At 38.4% G+C, this 16324-nt stretch overlaps 2 protein-coding genes across 3 annotated transcripts in view; one reads left to right on the top strand and one right to left on the bottom strand.

Annotated features, from left to right (window-relative positions):
- The first annotated feature begins 606 nt into the window (after positions 1-606).
- Positions 607-9816, top strand: LOC111334351 (cysteine and histidine-rich domain-containing protein 1). The gene is made up of 13 exons (XM_022940065.2): positions 607-796; positions 1338-1387; positions 2456-2512; positions 2643-2729; positions 2821-2882; positions 3637-3743; positions 4486-4547; positions 4638-4708; positions 6172-6277; positions 6761-6786; positions 7634-7730; positions 8121-8183; positions 9295-9816. The coding sequence occupies exons 1-13, from the start codon at positions 721-723 to the stop codon at positions 9439-9441; spliced, it is 1011 nt and encodes a 336-aa protein (XP_022795800.2). The 5' UTR covers positions 607-720; the 3' UTR covers positions 9442-9816.
- A 752-nt stretch (positions 9817-10568) lies between these two features.
- The window catches only part of LOC111333886 (uncharacterized), a 38425-nt gene continuing 32669 nt past the window's right edge, over positions 10569-16324 (bottom strand). For both annotated transcript variants that reach the window (XM_022939525.2, XM_022939533.2), the window contains 9 exons: positions 15483-15642; positions 15342-15407; positions 14473-14573; positions 14220-14336; positions 13599-13649; positions 13432-13497; positions 12366-12497; positions 12212-12284; positions 10569-11761 (listed from right to left, as the gene is read on the bottom strand). In XM_022939525.2, coding sequence (XP_022795260.2) covers positions 11598-11761; positions 12212-12284; positions 12366-12497; positions 13432-13497; positions 13599-13649; positions 14220-14336; positions 14473-14573; positions 15342-15407; positions 15483-15642 — 930 coding nt within the window. In that variant the 3' untranslated portion in view covers positions 10569-11597. The remainder of the gene's footprint in view (positions 11762-12211; positions 12285-12365; positions 12498-13431; positions 13498-13598; positions 13650-14219; positions 14337-14472; positions 14574-15341; positions 15408-15482; positions 15643-16324) is intronic.

The raw sequence follows: 16324 nt of genomic DNA on the forward strand, positions 1-16324 counted from the left end.
GGCATGAATCTTGTTTGCCTGCTCATTGCTTGCTATAGAAGTGTAAAATTTTGTCAAAATAGAGAATTTTCATTTTGGCTAAAGTGCTCTAAGAGAAAATTTTGATTTGATGGAGAGAAACTGCTTCAGATGTCAGATGCGATACAGGGTGATTTAGAGTGCTTAATTAAAGCATCAATTTCAAAAATTTGGTACACAACTCTGTTTTCTAACTACAACTCTCTCCCTATTTAGCAATTGCTCCCACAATGAAATGTTTTCAGTTATTTTTTGGACTTTGATGCTAGTCAAAGTGTGCAAAAGATTTGTCACAGTCAAATCAAATCTTAATTTCTTCACTGTGGGGAAGGGGTGGGTGGGAGTTGGGAAGTTGAGTCCCTTCAGTAATTTTCAAGGATAGTCTTTATTGCAGCTGAACAACTCTTCTTTTTCCTGAACCTTCCCCTTCTGACCCTCAAGTTCCCTCCCCCCCGGCCCAACACCCTCTCAAATTTTAGAAATGAGACTAATCCACCTTGAAAAGTTTCCCATCGCCAATGCTACCACTTCATGAAATTCTCTCAGCTTCCATAAGCGCACCCGCGTTGTTTAGAAGTGTACTTGTCAGCGGCTGCCATTTAAGCACATGTGATCCATTTCTGCATGTTTCATATAATTTGAGAATTAGAGAGAAGTTTTCTGTTATCTTTACCTGTAAAATTCGAGGTATTCCTTGCTATAATGTCGACAGATCAGCTGCTACTATGTTATAATAAGGGTTGTGGAAAAAAATACAAAGAGGACGAAAATGGAGAAGGTAATGATTATTCGTTGGATAGTTGACAAGTACTAGTCTAGTAGTTCCGTCGAAATGACTTATCGCTTGCATGATACTCATTACTGTACAACTAATTTTACTTTTTCGATCAGTTTTAAAAGTGATATCTTTTCTACTGTGACTTTTAATATATTTTGAATGATCTGCAGCCAGTTTGGTATCCGACAGCTGAAATGTACTGAAACATATTTAATATCTAGTATGTACCCAGGTAGCACTTGTTATACGTTGAAAGGGAAATGTTTAAGGACATGTTTGAAATCAAAGAAAACCAGAGACAACATAGTTGAATAATCAAATGAAAACCCAAATGGCCTTTTTAGAAAGAAAATTTGGAATACATGTAGATGATTGGGGAAATTAAAAGTTTGCATTAACTCTTGTCATATTATGATACAGGTTCTTTTAGTTTTGGATATAACTATCATGCTTGTTTAGGCTGGTATAGATATAATTTCCTCTCTTTTCTGAGATTATTTGAAATGTCTGTTGAAAACAAGTGATATCAATTTTTTTACAGATGTATGTTTACATCATCCTGGTTGTCCAGTATTTCATGATGCTCTGAAGGTAAGATAGTAGTGAATCATTCTAGTATTGTTGTTCAAGTCATAGTAGAGATGCACACACTCCGATTGGTCAAGGATTGCATCAAATCTTGCTCTAATCACCTCACCTGTGCAGGGGCGCTAGATTTCAAAATGGCTGCCTCAACTTTGTTTTGGGGATTATTCAACAGAGTTCACTTAGCCTGCAACCAAGAATTGTTTAATATATCTGAGAGGGTTATTTGTAATTCTGGCCCAGGTTGTTCAAAGGTGGGTTAAGATAACCCAGAGTTAGTGTGAAATTTGATATCAGATCTAAAAGCTTTAAAAGAAAATTCAGTTCAATTCCATTTGTCTACAATTAATTGATGACTGAATGCTCTGAAAAGAATTGGGAAAATTAGTCCAAAATGGCTTTTGAACAGAGAAATATAGAAACCTATTGGTGCTAATCAGCCTTCAAACAACTGGGCCAGCTCTGCATTCATAACCAGAGCTGTGGTCTAGCAGCGCCCGGTAGCCCCTGGCGCCTTATTTTTGCTCTTGGGCGACTCAGGAATCTTAGTTTTTTCATAAAAAGCATATGCTGGGCACTCTGGATTTCAGCTTCAGAGCACTGGGCTCCCTTCAATTTTTCTTAGAGCACAGCCTTGATAACTAGTAAGCTTGCTGTCAACTCCAAGATAGAATTTCTCTTAAAAATAGCAACAGTAACAAGCAGACAACAAGTGAGAATTAAGAAAATTATCAATGTGGAGATTATTAGTTGATCCAAAATTGAATTCTCCAAACTGAAAATCATAAGAATTGTATGACAAACACTAATGAGAATTACTTAGGAGATCTTGGAAGGGAAAGGGTTAAAGAACATGGTTACCAGTAGGTACACTTGCATTGACATTAATGCCATTTTTAAATGAAAAATTTTAAAAATGGCAGACTTTTGCTTGTTTTTTCATTGTTTAGGTCTCTGTCTGTGGAGGCTAGTGCAGTGAACACAGACAAAAGATATGATCACGTGATCGATTGATCACTTGTAGAAATGGGAAAGAAAGAAAAAATGATAAAAATAATTTACTCTGATTTGTAGGGCTGGTCCTGTTGCAAGAAAAGAGTTACAGACTTTACAGAATTCTTAAACATCAAGGTAAGCTAGATAACTAAGCTTTATCTTTTTTTAAGGACATTTATAATTGGAAACTGGTATACATAACCAAAATGTGACAAACAAACTATGTAACAGAGAACAGATTTCTCAAAATGCTTTCTTTTGCTAGGGTTGCACTAAATCATGCCATACTAATGTGAAACCTCCTGAACCAGAAAAACCCAATACAGATGACAAGGCTCTCGGACTTGATGAGGTGAGATTCAACAACTGTTTTTCAAGGCCAGGTTTTTATGATTCCATTGTGTCTCTACTTACTTATAATCATGGATACTCTTACTTTTCAGGTGATAAAAGTTGAACCACCTAAACGAAAACCAATACCAACTGAACCTGTAGAAAGACCAAGGTATTTATATACTGTTATGGTATTATCCAAACCGCCAGAAAGATACAACTCGTACAACCCAACTACTTTATTGACTGACTTAATAACTACGGAGTGAAATCAAAACTAGTACAATAACTATCCTCGTAACTTAGAGCCCTCTATGAATCATATAACTTCAATCTCAGTGCACTACCGCACAACTCACAGTTCTCTTGAAAAACTCTTAAAACTTGTCGACGCACACAATACTTTTTCCAACGTAGCCTTCCACACGGCTCACAACAACTCCGTCCGGCTCTTGCTCCTCTGGGCTCTTCGCAACAGCAGCTTTATCTCACTAAAAAGGCCTTTTTCTCTAAGCTAGCATGACTCCTTATATACCTTTCACAAAAGTTCTAGAATGTTCTGGAGATCTTTGATATTGCTATTTTTAGTAACATTACACTACGATTACATCTTAGCAAAAATATGCTGAGTCACGGTTCTAGAAAGTTCTTCTAAAAGTTTCCGCTTAGTCAGTGTAACTAAGTGTTCTAGAAAGTTCTTCATGCTATTTTTAGGAATCATGTAACACCGCGCTCTTTGGAAAAATATGGGCGCTCTCCATAACAATACCAACTCAAAACTGTTTATTATGATTTTTAATTTCATTAATTGAAAAAAAATACTCATAAGAAAAATCTTTGAGGGCTTTCTCTCTGAAATGTTTTGAAATAACGTTTACCCAAAATGTGTCATGTTTTAAGTAATACTATCTGTGTTCTTGTTTCAGTGATGACCTTCCTAAGATAAAACTTAAAATGACAGTAGCAGATTCTTTGAAGAAAGCCCTGGTAAAACTTAAAGACCAAGAAAAGGACAAACCTGGAGTTTGCGAGGGTAAGTGACTTGAAAAATGTTTTTCAGTTTATGTGACTTTTTGGGAATTTGAATTTTTAGGTGTAAAAGTTGTATAGAATGAGAATACTGTGTAAGTGTACAAATGCTGTTAACCCTCAAACCCCAAGAAGTGATTAACAGGTAACTTCTCCCTATAATATGTATATTTGTATATTGTAGATTTGTATATTTTTATTATTAAGATTTTCAAACTATTTTAACTATGAATTTTGTTTCTTGTATATTATACACGTAATTCAGTCTTCGGACTGGGAGGTGTTTCTTTTTAATAAACGATTTATCTAACATCATCCATCAAACAGGTAATGAGAATACTCAGATTTATCACATAAAAGTTGTTACCTTGATGTAACACCAAATTCTTGTAACTAATTTTTAAGGAAATAATTTGAATATATCAACAAAGTTGAAATGGTAAATTGGCCACCGTTACGATTATAAAAGCTGACGTTTCATCAGAGCGAATCAATGGTGAATCATCGGTGGCCAATTTACCATTTCAACTTTGTTGATATATTCAAATTATTTTGTTACCCCCACCGATGCAGCCCCAAACAGTTTCTTTAGAAACTATCAGCCTTTATTCATGTGTAATTTTTAAGGAAATGTGTAGCAGCTAGAGGGCAGAATTAACAGTCAGATCTTTGGAGTTAGAGGGTGAAAAAAAAAAAGTGTTCAAAAGTTGTGGCTGACCTTGGAAACAAGGATCATTTCATTTCAGGTAGTGAAACTGATGGTGGAATTAAACCTGGAACAACCTGCAAGAACAGTGGATGTATCACTGTAAGTTTTTCAGACTTTACTAAATTAAATGGGATGAGTCAACCTTGGAAACAAAATTGTAACCCTGTTATTTGTTTTGCTATTTTTTAGTCATATGTAGATGAGAGTACAAATGATGATAAGTGTTGGCATCATTATGGAGTACCAGTGTTTCATGAAGGGTAAGGAACTGTTGACTTTGTTAGATAAAAATGACCCTAAGGAGAGGAAATACTTTCAACCCAGGCAAGGGGGAGAAGATCGCACTTCCACCCATAGGAAGTATTTTCCTAAAATTGAAATTGAGATGAGGTTAAGGAATCTTCTTTAAAAAATATAATAATTTACTGAACTTGAATAAAGTTTCCATGTTTTTGTTAGTCCCGGCAATCCTTAGTTACTCTACATTACTTTTAAATTGCTCATAATTCTTCTGTGTTCTACCTCAGGAAATGATTGTAACGAACTTTTTTTCCAATTAACCCTTTAAGTCCTGAGATGACCTCGTTCCCAGGGTCTCTCATCTTCCCGCCCCCTGGAGCGAGAGAAGAGAGACCCTGGGAACAGGGTTGGTCTTAAGAGTGATTAGCCTCTGATTTCTCTTTACAGTATCAACCCTGATCAAACATTAACCCTTTAGCTGAGTGACCAAGACAGATTTTCTCCTCACAGTAGCAATGCAATGTTGAGCAGACAAGTAAAGAGAATAAAGAAAAATATCAGTTAGGGGATTATCAGTTGATCCAATACCAAATTCTCCAAACTTGCACCATAAGAATTGTATGGCAGACAGTGGGGAGAATTATTAAGAAGATCTTTGGAGTGAAATGGTTAAGGTTGTAGAGAAATATGAAATGATTGCCAATACCATTGGTAATGTCTAGAGAACAGTATGGAGAATGTACATGCTGATGTTAGACTATAAAGAGTGAAAGGCAATTCACTTCCATGTGTTTTTGGGCAAGGCAACAGAAAGTCACAAGACCTCTTTCCACCCCGGAGAAGAACTGGGTACCAGGGGCCCTGTTTCTCAAAAGTCCCGGTAACTTAATGGGCCCATAAAGCTGTTCTGCTTTCATTCAAGATGGGGATTTCAAAAGTTTTGAGAATGTTACAGTAAAATTATCAGCGAAAGAAACAAAAAGGACTGGTTTGGTTGCCAGAACCTGCTTTCCTATCCTTTAAATTTTGATTTTAAAACATGGCTTCGGGCCCGTTAAGTTACCAGGACTTTCGAGAAATAGGCCTCAGGAAGTTGTCAGGGAATACTCACAAAATACTGAGGAGAGAGATGGGCTGGTTTCCTGTTCTTCCTCTTCCTGCTAGGACTTGAGTAACCCTTTCACTCTCATGGATACCCACTGTGTCATTTCACCTTAAACTGTCAATACATCATCCACCAGAAAGGTGATGAGAAGAAAGAAAAAAATATCAATGAGGGAATAGTGTTTGATTTAACATCAAATTCTCATAGCTCTAATTGTAAGAAATGTATTGAGGACAGAGAAGAGAATTGATAATGAGATCTTGGGAGTGAAAGAGTTGAACTTCAGCAAGATGGAGTTTAGTGCCCAAAAGGATTAACTTTTAATTACCTTTACCCAGTTGGTGAGGAAGAATTCAATATACTCGCAACTGATTTCAGGTATAAATTTTGGTCTTGTTGTCGGAAACGAACAACAGACTTTGATGAGTTCTTGAAACAGGAAGGATGCGCGTCGGGGTCTCACAGATGGGAACTAACGGAAGAGGTTGGTGGCATCCAAACTGATGTGTTGTTATAATTTGTACTGTGCAAGGCCCATCTATAGGAACTGTGGTGGGATATTTCGTGTGGTTTGTTTTTTTCGTCTCATTTACAAATTTTTCATCAAATTGTAGAAAACCATAAAATATAGGCAGGGCTTGACACTAACAGTAACCCACTAGTGACAGACTAGTAGAAATTTGGCCAGTGGCTTTCGATTTCCACTAGCCAGTTTGGCTCGGAAACAAACTGAAATTTGTCATAACATCTAAGATGTCACTAACCACTCAGCTTGTAAGCTGAAAAGTTTGTCAAACCCTGATAGAGGCAGAAAGAGAGAGAAATTTGAAGGACTTAGAAACAAAGAAAGATGGAATAAGTTTGGATTTTTTAGTGGGAGAGGATGGAAAAAGTATTATAAAATATATATTTTTGGCATCATGCACACATTTAGTTTTTTATCTTCTTGATTTACTTTTATTGGCAGGAAAAGGCAAAAAGAGTTGTTTGCCGGTAAGAGTTTACATTAACTTTTCAAGCTCACTTTAGATCAGCCAACTGAATGGCCATAACAAGACAGTAAAGCCAATTTGAAATTAAAATCTCTTTGTCAGTGCCATGTGACTAATGCATTTCTTTTAGTCCCTTTTTAAACTTTTCATACCTTCAACTACAAATACTACTCTCTGGGTGTGTTTTCAATTGCAAAACTCAGGGGTACAAGGGATTGGAAGGTCATGACCCTGGCCATGGGTAATAACATTACAAATGGAACACTGAATTCAAAAATTGGGAGTGGAACTAAAAGTAGATTGCTTTGGTCACATCTATAACCCTTTCACTCTCGTTGTTAACCTTTTAATTCCCAGAAGTGATTACATGTAACTTCTCCCTTTAATATCCAGTTATTACCCATCAAACAGGTAATGAGAATTCTCAAACGTATCTGGTAGAAATTTTTGTCTTAATCTAAATCCATATTCTAGTAGCTAATTTATAAGGGAATGTGTAGCAATGAGAGGGGAGAATTAACTATCAGATCTCAGGAGGTAAAGGGGTCATCCTCGGTGTAAAACCTGATGAGGTTTTCTTTGTTTCATGAGGTATTGTTTTGTTGTACGCTATTGTTTATAATGTTTTGTTGTCTTTGTTTTACGTCACTCGTGAGCTTCACAGGTTTTTACACCGAGGATGAGCTAGTTAAAGGGTTGATAAACTGACAGGCAGAAAGGTGATGAGAAGCAAAGAAAATTAGGGAAATTAATTTTGTTATCAGTTAGGAGACAGTTTTTAAATCCAGGGAAATGGAAATTTCATCAAAGAATTCCTATGCAGACGACATGTTTGTGTTCCTTTCCAGGTATGACTGGTTCAAGATGGGAAACTTTATCGTCATTTCAGTATTTGCTAAGCTGAGTGATCCTCAACAAACTTTTGTAGAAGCAAATAAAACAATTGTAAGTTGAACATTTCAATACTATTGACAGATATAGGTAATGGACAAGTGACCAAATTCCCTGTGCATGTAACACTTTGCTGGCAAGAAACCATTCCATCCACATAACCATTCTACCTTTCAAAAAGTGTCCAAGTTCTCTTAAGCACCCATCTGTCAAATAAGAACAACCCTACTTCCTCACTCTCTTAAATGGTAAGGATACAAAGAAACCCATGTCTATTTATAACCTTAAAGCTTCCTCTATAGCAGAATCAGTGTTTGAGAGTAGTAAGCATCCCCCTCCAGTAGGTGCCCCCCATTCACTTTTTAGCCAAAACTTTAATAAACTGCTGAGGTGCTTATTTGAAAAACAGTATCTGAACAGCATGATTATTTATTTTTACTTCAGGTGAAAGCCCATGTGGTGTTTGGGGGCTCAAATGTATTTGAACTTCAGCTCAATCTTCATGGGGTGAGTTGTAGTTTAAAATTACTTTGGAAAAGTTAGCTAGGGAAATCCAATATACAAAAATCAATTAAGTATCATGATAGCAGTTTTTAAAATGAAGTATGTCTTATTGTCTTGGATGTAAATTTGATATTTTATGGCCATTTGGGAGAACACAATATCTTATTTTATTACACGACTCAGGCAGTCAGAGGGCCAATAACTAAAATCAACCAATCAAAATGCTCTATTGCCAGTCAATATTCTCTCACTCTTGGTCTCGAATGGTCCCGAATGATACCGCACTTGTGTCCCTTTGAACTTCAGTCGTATAATAAATCTCTTATTAACCAAGCTTGCTCGGGACTGTACTGGAAGAATATCGGCCCTCGGTCTTTTTTGTACGGACCTCGCTGCGCTCGGTCCGTACTGTCAAGACCTTGGGCCAATATTCTCCCAGTACAGCCCTCACGCTTGGTTAATAAGATATATATATAATATGCCCTCCTGAATTTAAGTGTTTGTTTGATGTTAATGTTGGAACGTTTATTCCTTGGCATTTGGTGTTGATGTCATCTCAGCTCACCAGTATTAAATCACAATTGAACCTTTGTAAGATCAGAAAGAAAAGTCTTTTGGAAAGAAGAGTGGGACTGGAAGGACAAAACAGGTTGTTTAAATTGGCTGAGACATAGGCATACTCAATTTGTTTTGGATTGAGCAACAGCCAATCTAATAATAAGGAGTTTAGGAAAACTCAATGCTAAAACAAGTAAACTGTACAAAGTATTGCAGCACCTTGCCCCAATATTGGTTTTAGATTCAAATCTGGTTGTTTTAGTAGGTGGTGCATGGTTTCCAGACCAATCACAAATTGATTGTAGTGAAGCCTCACATGATGAAATCCCTTGTCACTTGTAACATAATTGTCAGGCAGACTTCAGATAAGCAGACAAGTAGGAAATATTGAGATCGATGTCAGCTTCTGAGCAACTGTGCACCCCCACCCCTCCCTTAATCCAACAAGTGTTGAGTTAGGGGAAGGGTGGGTACAGAGTTGTGCAGATACTGATACTGATCAAAACATTTCTGTTAGGAAGGAGCTAAATCTTCGCACAATGGTTTCTTTTTTAAGGTGATTATTCCAGAACAAAGTTCAGTGATGTTATCCCAGACCAAGGTGGAGATAAAACTACGAAAAGAAGACATCGGAAGGTGGCCTTCTCTGGAACTAAAGAAACCAACTGAAGAAAACCCAGTGAAAGTGGAAGAGTCAAAATAAATTCAATTTTTAAAATGAGAAACGTACATAACAAATAACAGTCAGAAACATCAAACACGATATGTATCACAGAAGTTTTCTTGTGCATGGCAATTTTCTTGTAGTTTTGGAATACTCTGTGGTTATTATTTAATCTTATTTCTGCTTGCCTTGGATAAAAGAAAAAGAAAAACAGAGGGAATAAACACTGCAGTGCAATGGTCATTTGGTTATTTCCCTACCGATTTTCTTCGGCAAGACACGACGCGAGCTATTGACCCTTTTTTTTAAATGAGCTTAGGAATTAGCAAAAATGGTGTGAAGAAAACAATTTTACAAATACAGAAATACTGTCTTATCTGTTGACAATAAGGTAATAAAGAAATTGGAACTGATTGTGGCGGTCGTTTAAGCAGTTTTTCCACATTCTCCGAAATGGCAAATGGCTACTTGCTTTAGCAATGTTACCCTTGCTCATCGGAGGGCGTTACCGCAAGGACCTCCTGATCCATCAAATATTTGTCTCGCTCCTAATTAGTTGTATAAGGGCGTTACCCACGCCAAAAGAACCATTTGCACAACCTGCTGTGCGCATAAATAAATCTTTAGTCATTTTTGGTAGAATTATCAAACCGACGCTACAAAAAGATATTCCACCCACGCTAATGCAATTGAACGTTTAACTAGAGTGCAAAAAAGCTCTCTTCGCTCAGCCGTCCAAGTCTGCTCTTCCCCAACCGCGACCCCTACTGACCACGGATTACACTATCTGTAACATCCAAGCAACTTAATGTTCCAAGAAAATAAGTTTTCGGTCAGTTTTGTACCAAAAAACAGTCGCAATCAGGTCTCAAAACTATGTAACCCACTAAAAACACGGAACCCTCCGATATCTCAGGGGAAAATTTGAACCTAGTGTTTCGTTGCTGCGTTGGTAGAGCATTAGTACGCGAAAACTGATCCGATGGTCGACTTTCGACCACTCGAAGGGAACTTTTTAGGTCCCAAGCGTGACCAAAAGAAAACAACGTTCCTTCTTCATGAGTTTTTTTTTTTTTTTGCGCGATTGACTGTTACCATATTATATTCAACAATTCACTATTTCAGTAACTGTGCAGTCCTGAAAACAGTAAAACACCAACAATGTATCACCATATTACCAAGAATTTATTTCAAATCCCTTTTGAGAAGTTCCTCTACAGAGTGGCACAATTAAAATTAAGAAACGTTGTCAGGTATCAGAGTAAGTGCGTCTACTGTAAGACCCATTCCAACGAACACTACTCATCGCATCACGGCACAGGGCCTCTTTTTAACCCAACTTGTGTCTTTCACTACTTATAGGTACTAATTCTATTGGAAGTAACGCGAGAAACTGTAAAAGTTCCTAAGGGAAGGGAGGGAAAAGGCTTAACCTCTAAGAGTGACAAGAGTCTAGTTTCTACTGACAATGTCACCCCTGAGTCACACAGAGAGGTCATGAAAATAAATCAAATGTGTAGAGAACAGTACTGAGAACATATATACTGATGTCGGGGTGTAAAGGCTCGAGAAAACCCTTCAAAGAAACACTACCCACAAAAAGAGCTAACTTCACTTGTAGCATTTCTAAGAATACTTTTTTTTTTAAAGAAAAGGTAACGCTTTCTATGTTCCTCTAGCTACCTACACTTTTATCATCTAAGAAGTCATAAAATTTTTAATTTTGCACGAATGGAAACACGTTAAAAAATTACTTTTAAACGAGACTTGGCACATAGAATTGATTTAAATCGATAACTTAATCGTTCCAAGTTTCAAATATATATTTATATATTAATATTAGGTCACGTTCATTGACAGAAAAATAAGTTAATAACCATGATTATACATAAGCTGATAGATAACGTAATAAATATCCTTGTATCAACGTCATAAATGTGCTCTTAACTTTGACATTAAGTGAGGAGGGTTTTTCCTATTTCGGCCACTTTTTTTCTCAATCTACGAACGATCCTTATTTCTAACACGATAAAATCTAAATCGACACCTGCTTGAAAGCGATAAATTATTCTCGTGATAAGTTCCACATTATATTAAAAAGCTAGTCTGGTAAAAGGGTAAAACAGCCCGTTGCTACCATGCTTAGGTGGCGGTAGCGTTTAAGGAATTGCTGGGCGCTTTTTGTATCATTTTGTTTAGGCAGACGATTGTATTTCAGAGGGGCGGGGTTGAATAACATGTATCTGTCCCCCCGGACCCGCCAATGAGGTTTCACCCATCAAATCGAGGTCAATCTGACGAGCGGCTTGTCGTCCTTCAGAGATGGCTGTCACAATCAGTGACTGACCGCGGCGACAATCTGAAGAAAGGAAAACAAAAGTTCACCCTTTGACTCCTTAGAGTGACTAACATTCAATTTCTACTAACATTCAATTTCTCCTAACAATATCAGCCCTGAATCAAACATTAAGGTCATGAGAATGAAGGAAATGATCAGTAACTTGTCAGCACCTTAATAAATGTGCCGAGAACAGTATGGAGAATATGTATGTTGACGTCAGGATGCAAAGGGTTCATTCAAGAATCTTTGATACGTCAGCCCAAGAGCCTAACGGAAGACGACGTGAAAACGAGGTAAAACATCATAAAATGCCCCTCTTATGTCGCGCTATTGTTCTCATTACATTTGAGTTTCCCTGTGTTCTGTTGGTGAATAGATGCAAAGAAAAATGGACCTATTTGTTAATTATTTTATAAACTTTTGCAACTATCATATTCTGTTACAGTTCAAGCAACAGACATAGCTCACCTCCTGCGGCATACACTTTGGGAGCACTGGTTAAATACTTGTTCTTTTCGGTGGCAAAATTGCTTCTGGGATCCTGAGGACGAAGACCCAGAAAACAATTGACAAAAAGAAACAAACGAGAAAAACTGAACTTGTAAAAGCATCGAAACCTAACCTTCTTTATTCCAAACTGTTCCGCCAGTGTTTTCTCAGGACCCAAAAATCCAGCCGCAATGATCACTTTATCCGCCGGGAACACTTTTTCTGAATTAGGTATTTCCTCCATTATCCACCTTCCAGTAGCATCCTGATGATAGTGAAAAAGAGGCACGTGTTCTGTTACTTACTTTAGGTATTATTAACACTCGAAGTGAATGGTATCCTTAAACAGTGCTCAGTGGGTGTGGCAGGTATTCAAGAGTTTAAGCACAGAAAAGTATTTCAGAAGTAGAGGTTAAGAGCTCTTTACCCTAGTACCTGCTTTAGCTTTCTTGTCTGCAGCGTTTATCAAAAGCTACAGCAAGAGCTTTTCAGTTGATTGAATTACATTAAAGAAAGCAATACATAGTTTCAGACTATGTCTACCCTGTAGAGGATAACTCTTGGACCAGCACGAAAACCATATCGGATAGGGTGTTTATCTGGATTTCCATTATCTCAGGCGCTCTTCTGAATTTCTTATCGGTTCTAATCTTCTTCAGCTTTGCTGATACTCTTTCTTTAGTGATAAATTAGGTTTTACCAATACGGGGAAATTATTCGTCTGTGCTGTCACTTGCATATCGTTCGAAAAGAAGTTCTTTTATCTTCTCGTACTTTGCTCTTGTCCCTTCCAACCCGGACCTTCGTACTCACATTTAGACTTGTAGACGAACTAACAACGCAGAACATCAAATTCATGGTCCGCCCACGAAAACCCCTTAGAAACCGCCATAATGAAAATGCGCGTAAATAAATTGCTGTACGTAGTAAATAGCACTTTCAGCACCAAACCCTCTTCCGCTAACCGTTCCGATACGATCTGTTGGACTGTGTGAATGAACGACTTGTTTCAGTTCGCAGCCGTTTCTGTTCACACCGGGCGGGAGTATTTTTCATGACGACATGATAAGCTGTCCAGTGTAGTGTAGACAAAGCCTCAATTGTGTCTCACTCAAAGACCGAGATATCGCGCGTGTTTTCACGCACATTGTGCGCCTGTAATCAAACATTACTTGATATCAATTTGAAGTAGAACGTACCTGGACCCACTTGATCTGAACTGTTTTAATTCCCTTAACGTGGCCTTTCTCGTCTCCCATGAATTCCTGGAAGCAAAGAGACGCGCAATTTGATTGTGAGAAGAAAATATGATCAAAATCAATTAACTTTATTACAAAAAAGGAAGAAATCAATATTCTGTGTTTACCTTGCTCATGATACTGAAGACACGAGGATCTGCACCATATTTGAGAGAGGCCTAAAAAAAAAAAGGTACGCGAGCAGCTTAGATATTGATGACATCGATTCACAAACTGACAACTTCCTTAATTATTCCACCGATCACTGAGGCGGATTCCTTAGTGGCTACATTAGGGAACGACGTGGTTTCCTGTTAAAATAAACGGGGCACCAACAAACCGTTTGGTGGGCGTACCCTTTTCATTTACCACCTCCCTTTCAGTAACTGTAAAACTAAAACTAAACTAGCACTGGTGAAAATGTTTATATTTGCCTGCTAAAAAAAATAAGTTGCCGCTTTTTTTCAGTTACATAACTTTGGAAGGCCTCTCCAAGATACTCCGACAACTATAGCGGCGGTCACTTTAGGTTTTGAAAATCTAGGCAGCACCGAAACGCAAATTTTAAACCCCTTCAAGGATTCGATGGGCACCTCCTTCATTAATACAGGAGGGTAAACCCCCGGGTGTAAGTCAAACTATCCTTCCCTTAAAAGCGCATGATATGATGACAAGGTGAATTCTTCATAGGAGCAGTCGTATTCAGTTGCAGCATTCCAACAACTGAGTCTCTATTACATAGACCCTACCTCTTCGTGGCCATATTCCACTCTAAAAACTCGTGGCCAGAGAGGCCATGGGTTGGTAGAGGTTCTACTCTTTGGAGGTTGGCCCAACACTTCGAAATTTGTGATGCTCTTGGCATGCTGTCGAGCAAAAGGAAAATATTCAGGCGAAGTGTTACTTGCAGTTGACATCATCAGAACTCCAAATATAGCGATCCCAGCAGACCTCTCCTTCCGCCATCTTTGACAAATAATGTTATTGTATGTATGCGTGTACCTGTCTGAGCGAAGTTCCAATGCAATCTACCCCAGTGTCACCTCCGCCGATAATAACAACATCTAGTCCAGTGGCATCAAGGGAAGGCAGATTATAGTTGCCTGCAGGAACAAGAGCAAACGCAGACAAGCCAATAAGCAACAAGAAATACTGATTAAGGAATGTCTTGACTGACTGACTGACTCAGTAACTCTTTCTCTGCCAAACTAACTGATGTACTGACGACCTGACTGGCTGAGTGACATAACGACCGACTCAATCCCTCACTCATTCGCTCTGTCAACTCGCTAACCCATTGACTAACTACCTACCTCACTCACTCACTCACTCACTCACTCACTCACTCACTCACTCACTCACTCACTCACTCACTCACTCACTCACTCACTCACTCACTCACTCACTCACTCACTCACTCACTCACTCACTCACTCACTCACTCACTCACTCACTCACTCACTCACTCACTCACTCACTCCCCCACTGACTGACTGACGACCTGACTGGATGTATCAGCGAATGAATGATTGACTGACTGACTGACTGACCGACCGACTGATTGGATGACTGACTCACTTACTCGCCCACAGATTGACTGACTACCTGTTTGCCTGACTAGCTGAATAAGTGAATGACTGACTCACTACCTCACTCACTGACTTACTTGCTGACCGACTGACAGACCGAATCATTGACTGACTGGCTTATTTTCATTTTTGAGTGAGGTTGTTAATTTGGTATCTCTTTTCTTTGGGTCCCAGTTGGTCAAATAGGATGGGAAGTGTTTGATTACATTTTCATACAACGGGAAAAAAAGGAAAATGCAACGCATTGAAGAGCATCTGACAAGTCTTCAGTAAACAACCTACCCATGAGCCTCTTCTGGCATGTTTCCAAGAACTGCAGAGCAAAATGGATTCCTTCCAAATCACGCCCTAAAAAGGGGAAAACAATCAAGGCCCATTAGACACTTCGTGCGTGGATGCGCTTCAAAACATTACTTAGCTTACCTGGGAGTGGAATGTCACGTGGACACGTTGAGCCCACAGTCAGCAGTACAGCATCATTTTCTTGCAACAGTTGTTGTGCATCCATGTTCTTTCCAATCTCGACATTATTAACGAACTTGACTCCTTCAGCCGCCATGAGGTCCAGGCGACGTTGTACTATCTGTTGAGACAAACATTCTTACTTAAACTAAGTTGAATAACTTCATAACCTGACACTTCTTGCCACTCACTCTTTCCATTACTCCCAAGAAAAACCACTGAAATCAGATAAGTTACAAGGACTAAAATTCGCGGTCGCACGATGATTTATAAACTAGAAACAGTAAGTGCAGGGGAAACGTTTAAAAGCCGAGGCTAATCAGTTGGGAAATCATCCCAATTCTCACAGTACGAGACAACGTTTAGAGCACTGCTACTTTTCCTAGAAGGGACGCCGGCCCGTAACAGATTAACCCCTCTCCAGCTAGCCGTTTAGTATCCCGAACAGTTCTCCAGTGGCCATTTATTACTGTTAGGGAGAGGCACTCTATCCATAAACACAAACCATGTTTCGCACTCAGAACATTAAATCTAAGTATTTATCATTCCGACACGTACGTACGTACGTACGTACATACATACATACATACATATACTTTATCTAACCTCGAATTTAGAGTACCTAAAGATAAGCTAGTATCTTCGAGCTACAAGTGTAATTCTAAATACTACTAAAATGTAAAATGTAAAATGTAAAATGTAAAATTGTAACATTCGAAAATTTAACTATGAAAAAGAGTCATACTGTAGAATCTTGCGCTTGAAATCAGGGAAGCCAGACGTTCTTAAAACGTCTTCCACAT

This window comes from Stylophora pistillata, chromosome 8 (genome assembly GCF_964205215.1).
Source record: "Stylophora pistillata chromosome 8, jaStyPist1.2, whole genome shotgun sequence".
NCBI classification, from domain to species: domain Eukaryota; kingdom Metazoa; phylum Cnidaria; class Anthozoa; order Scleractinia; family Pocilloporidae; genus Stylophora; species Stylophora pistillata.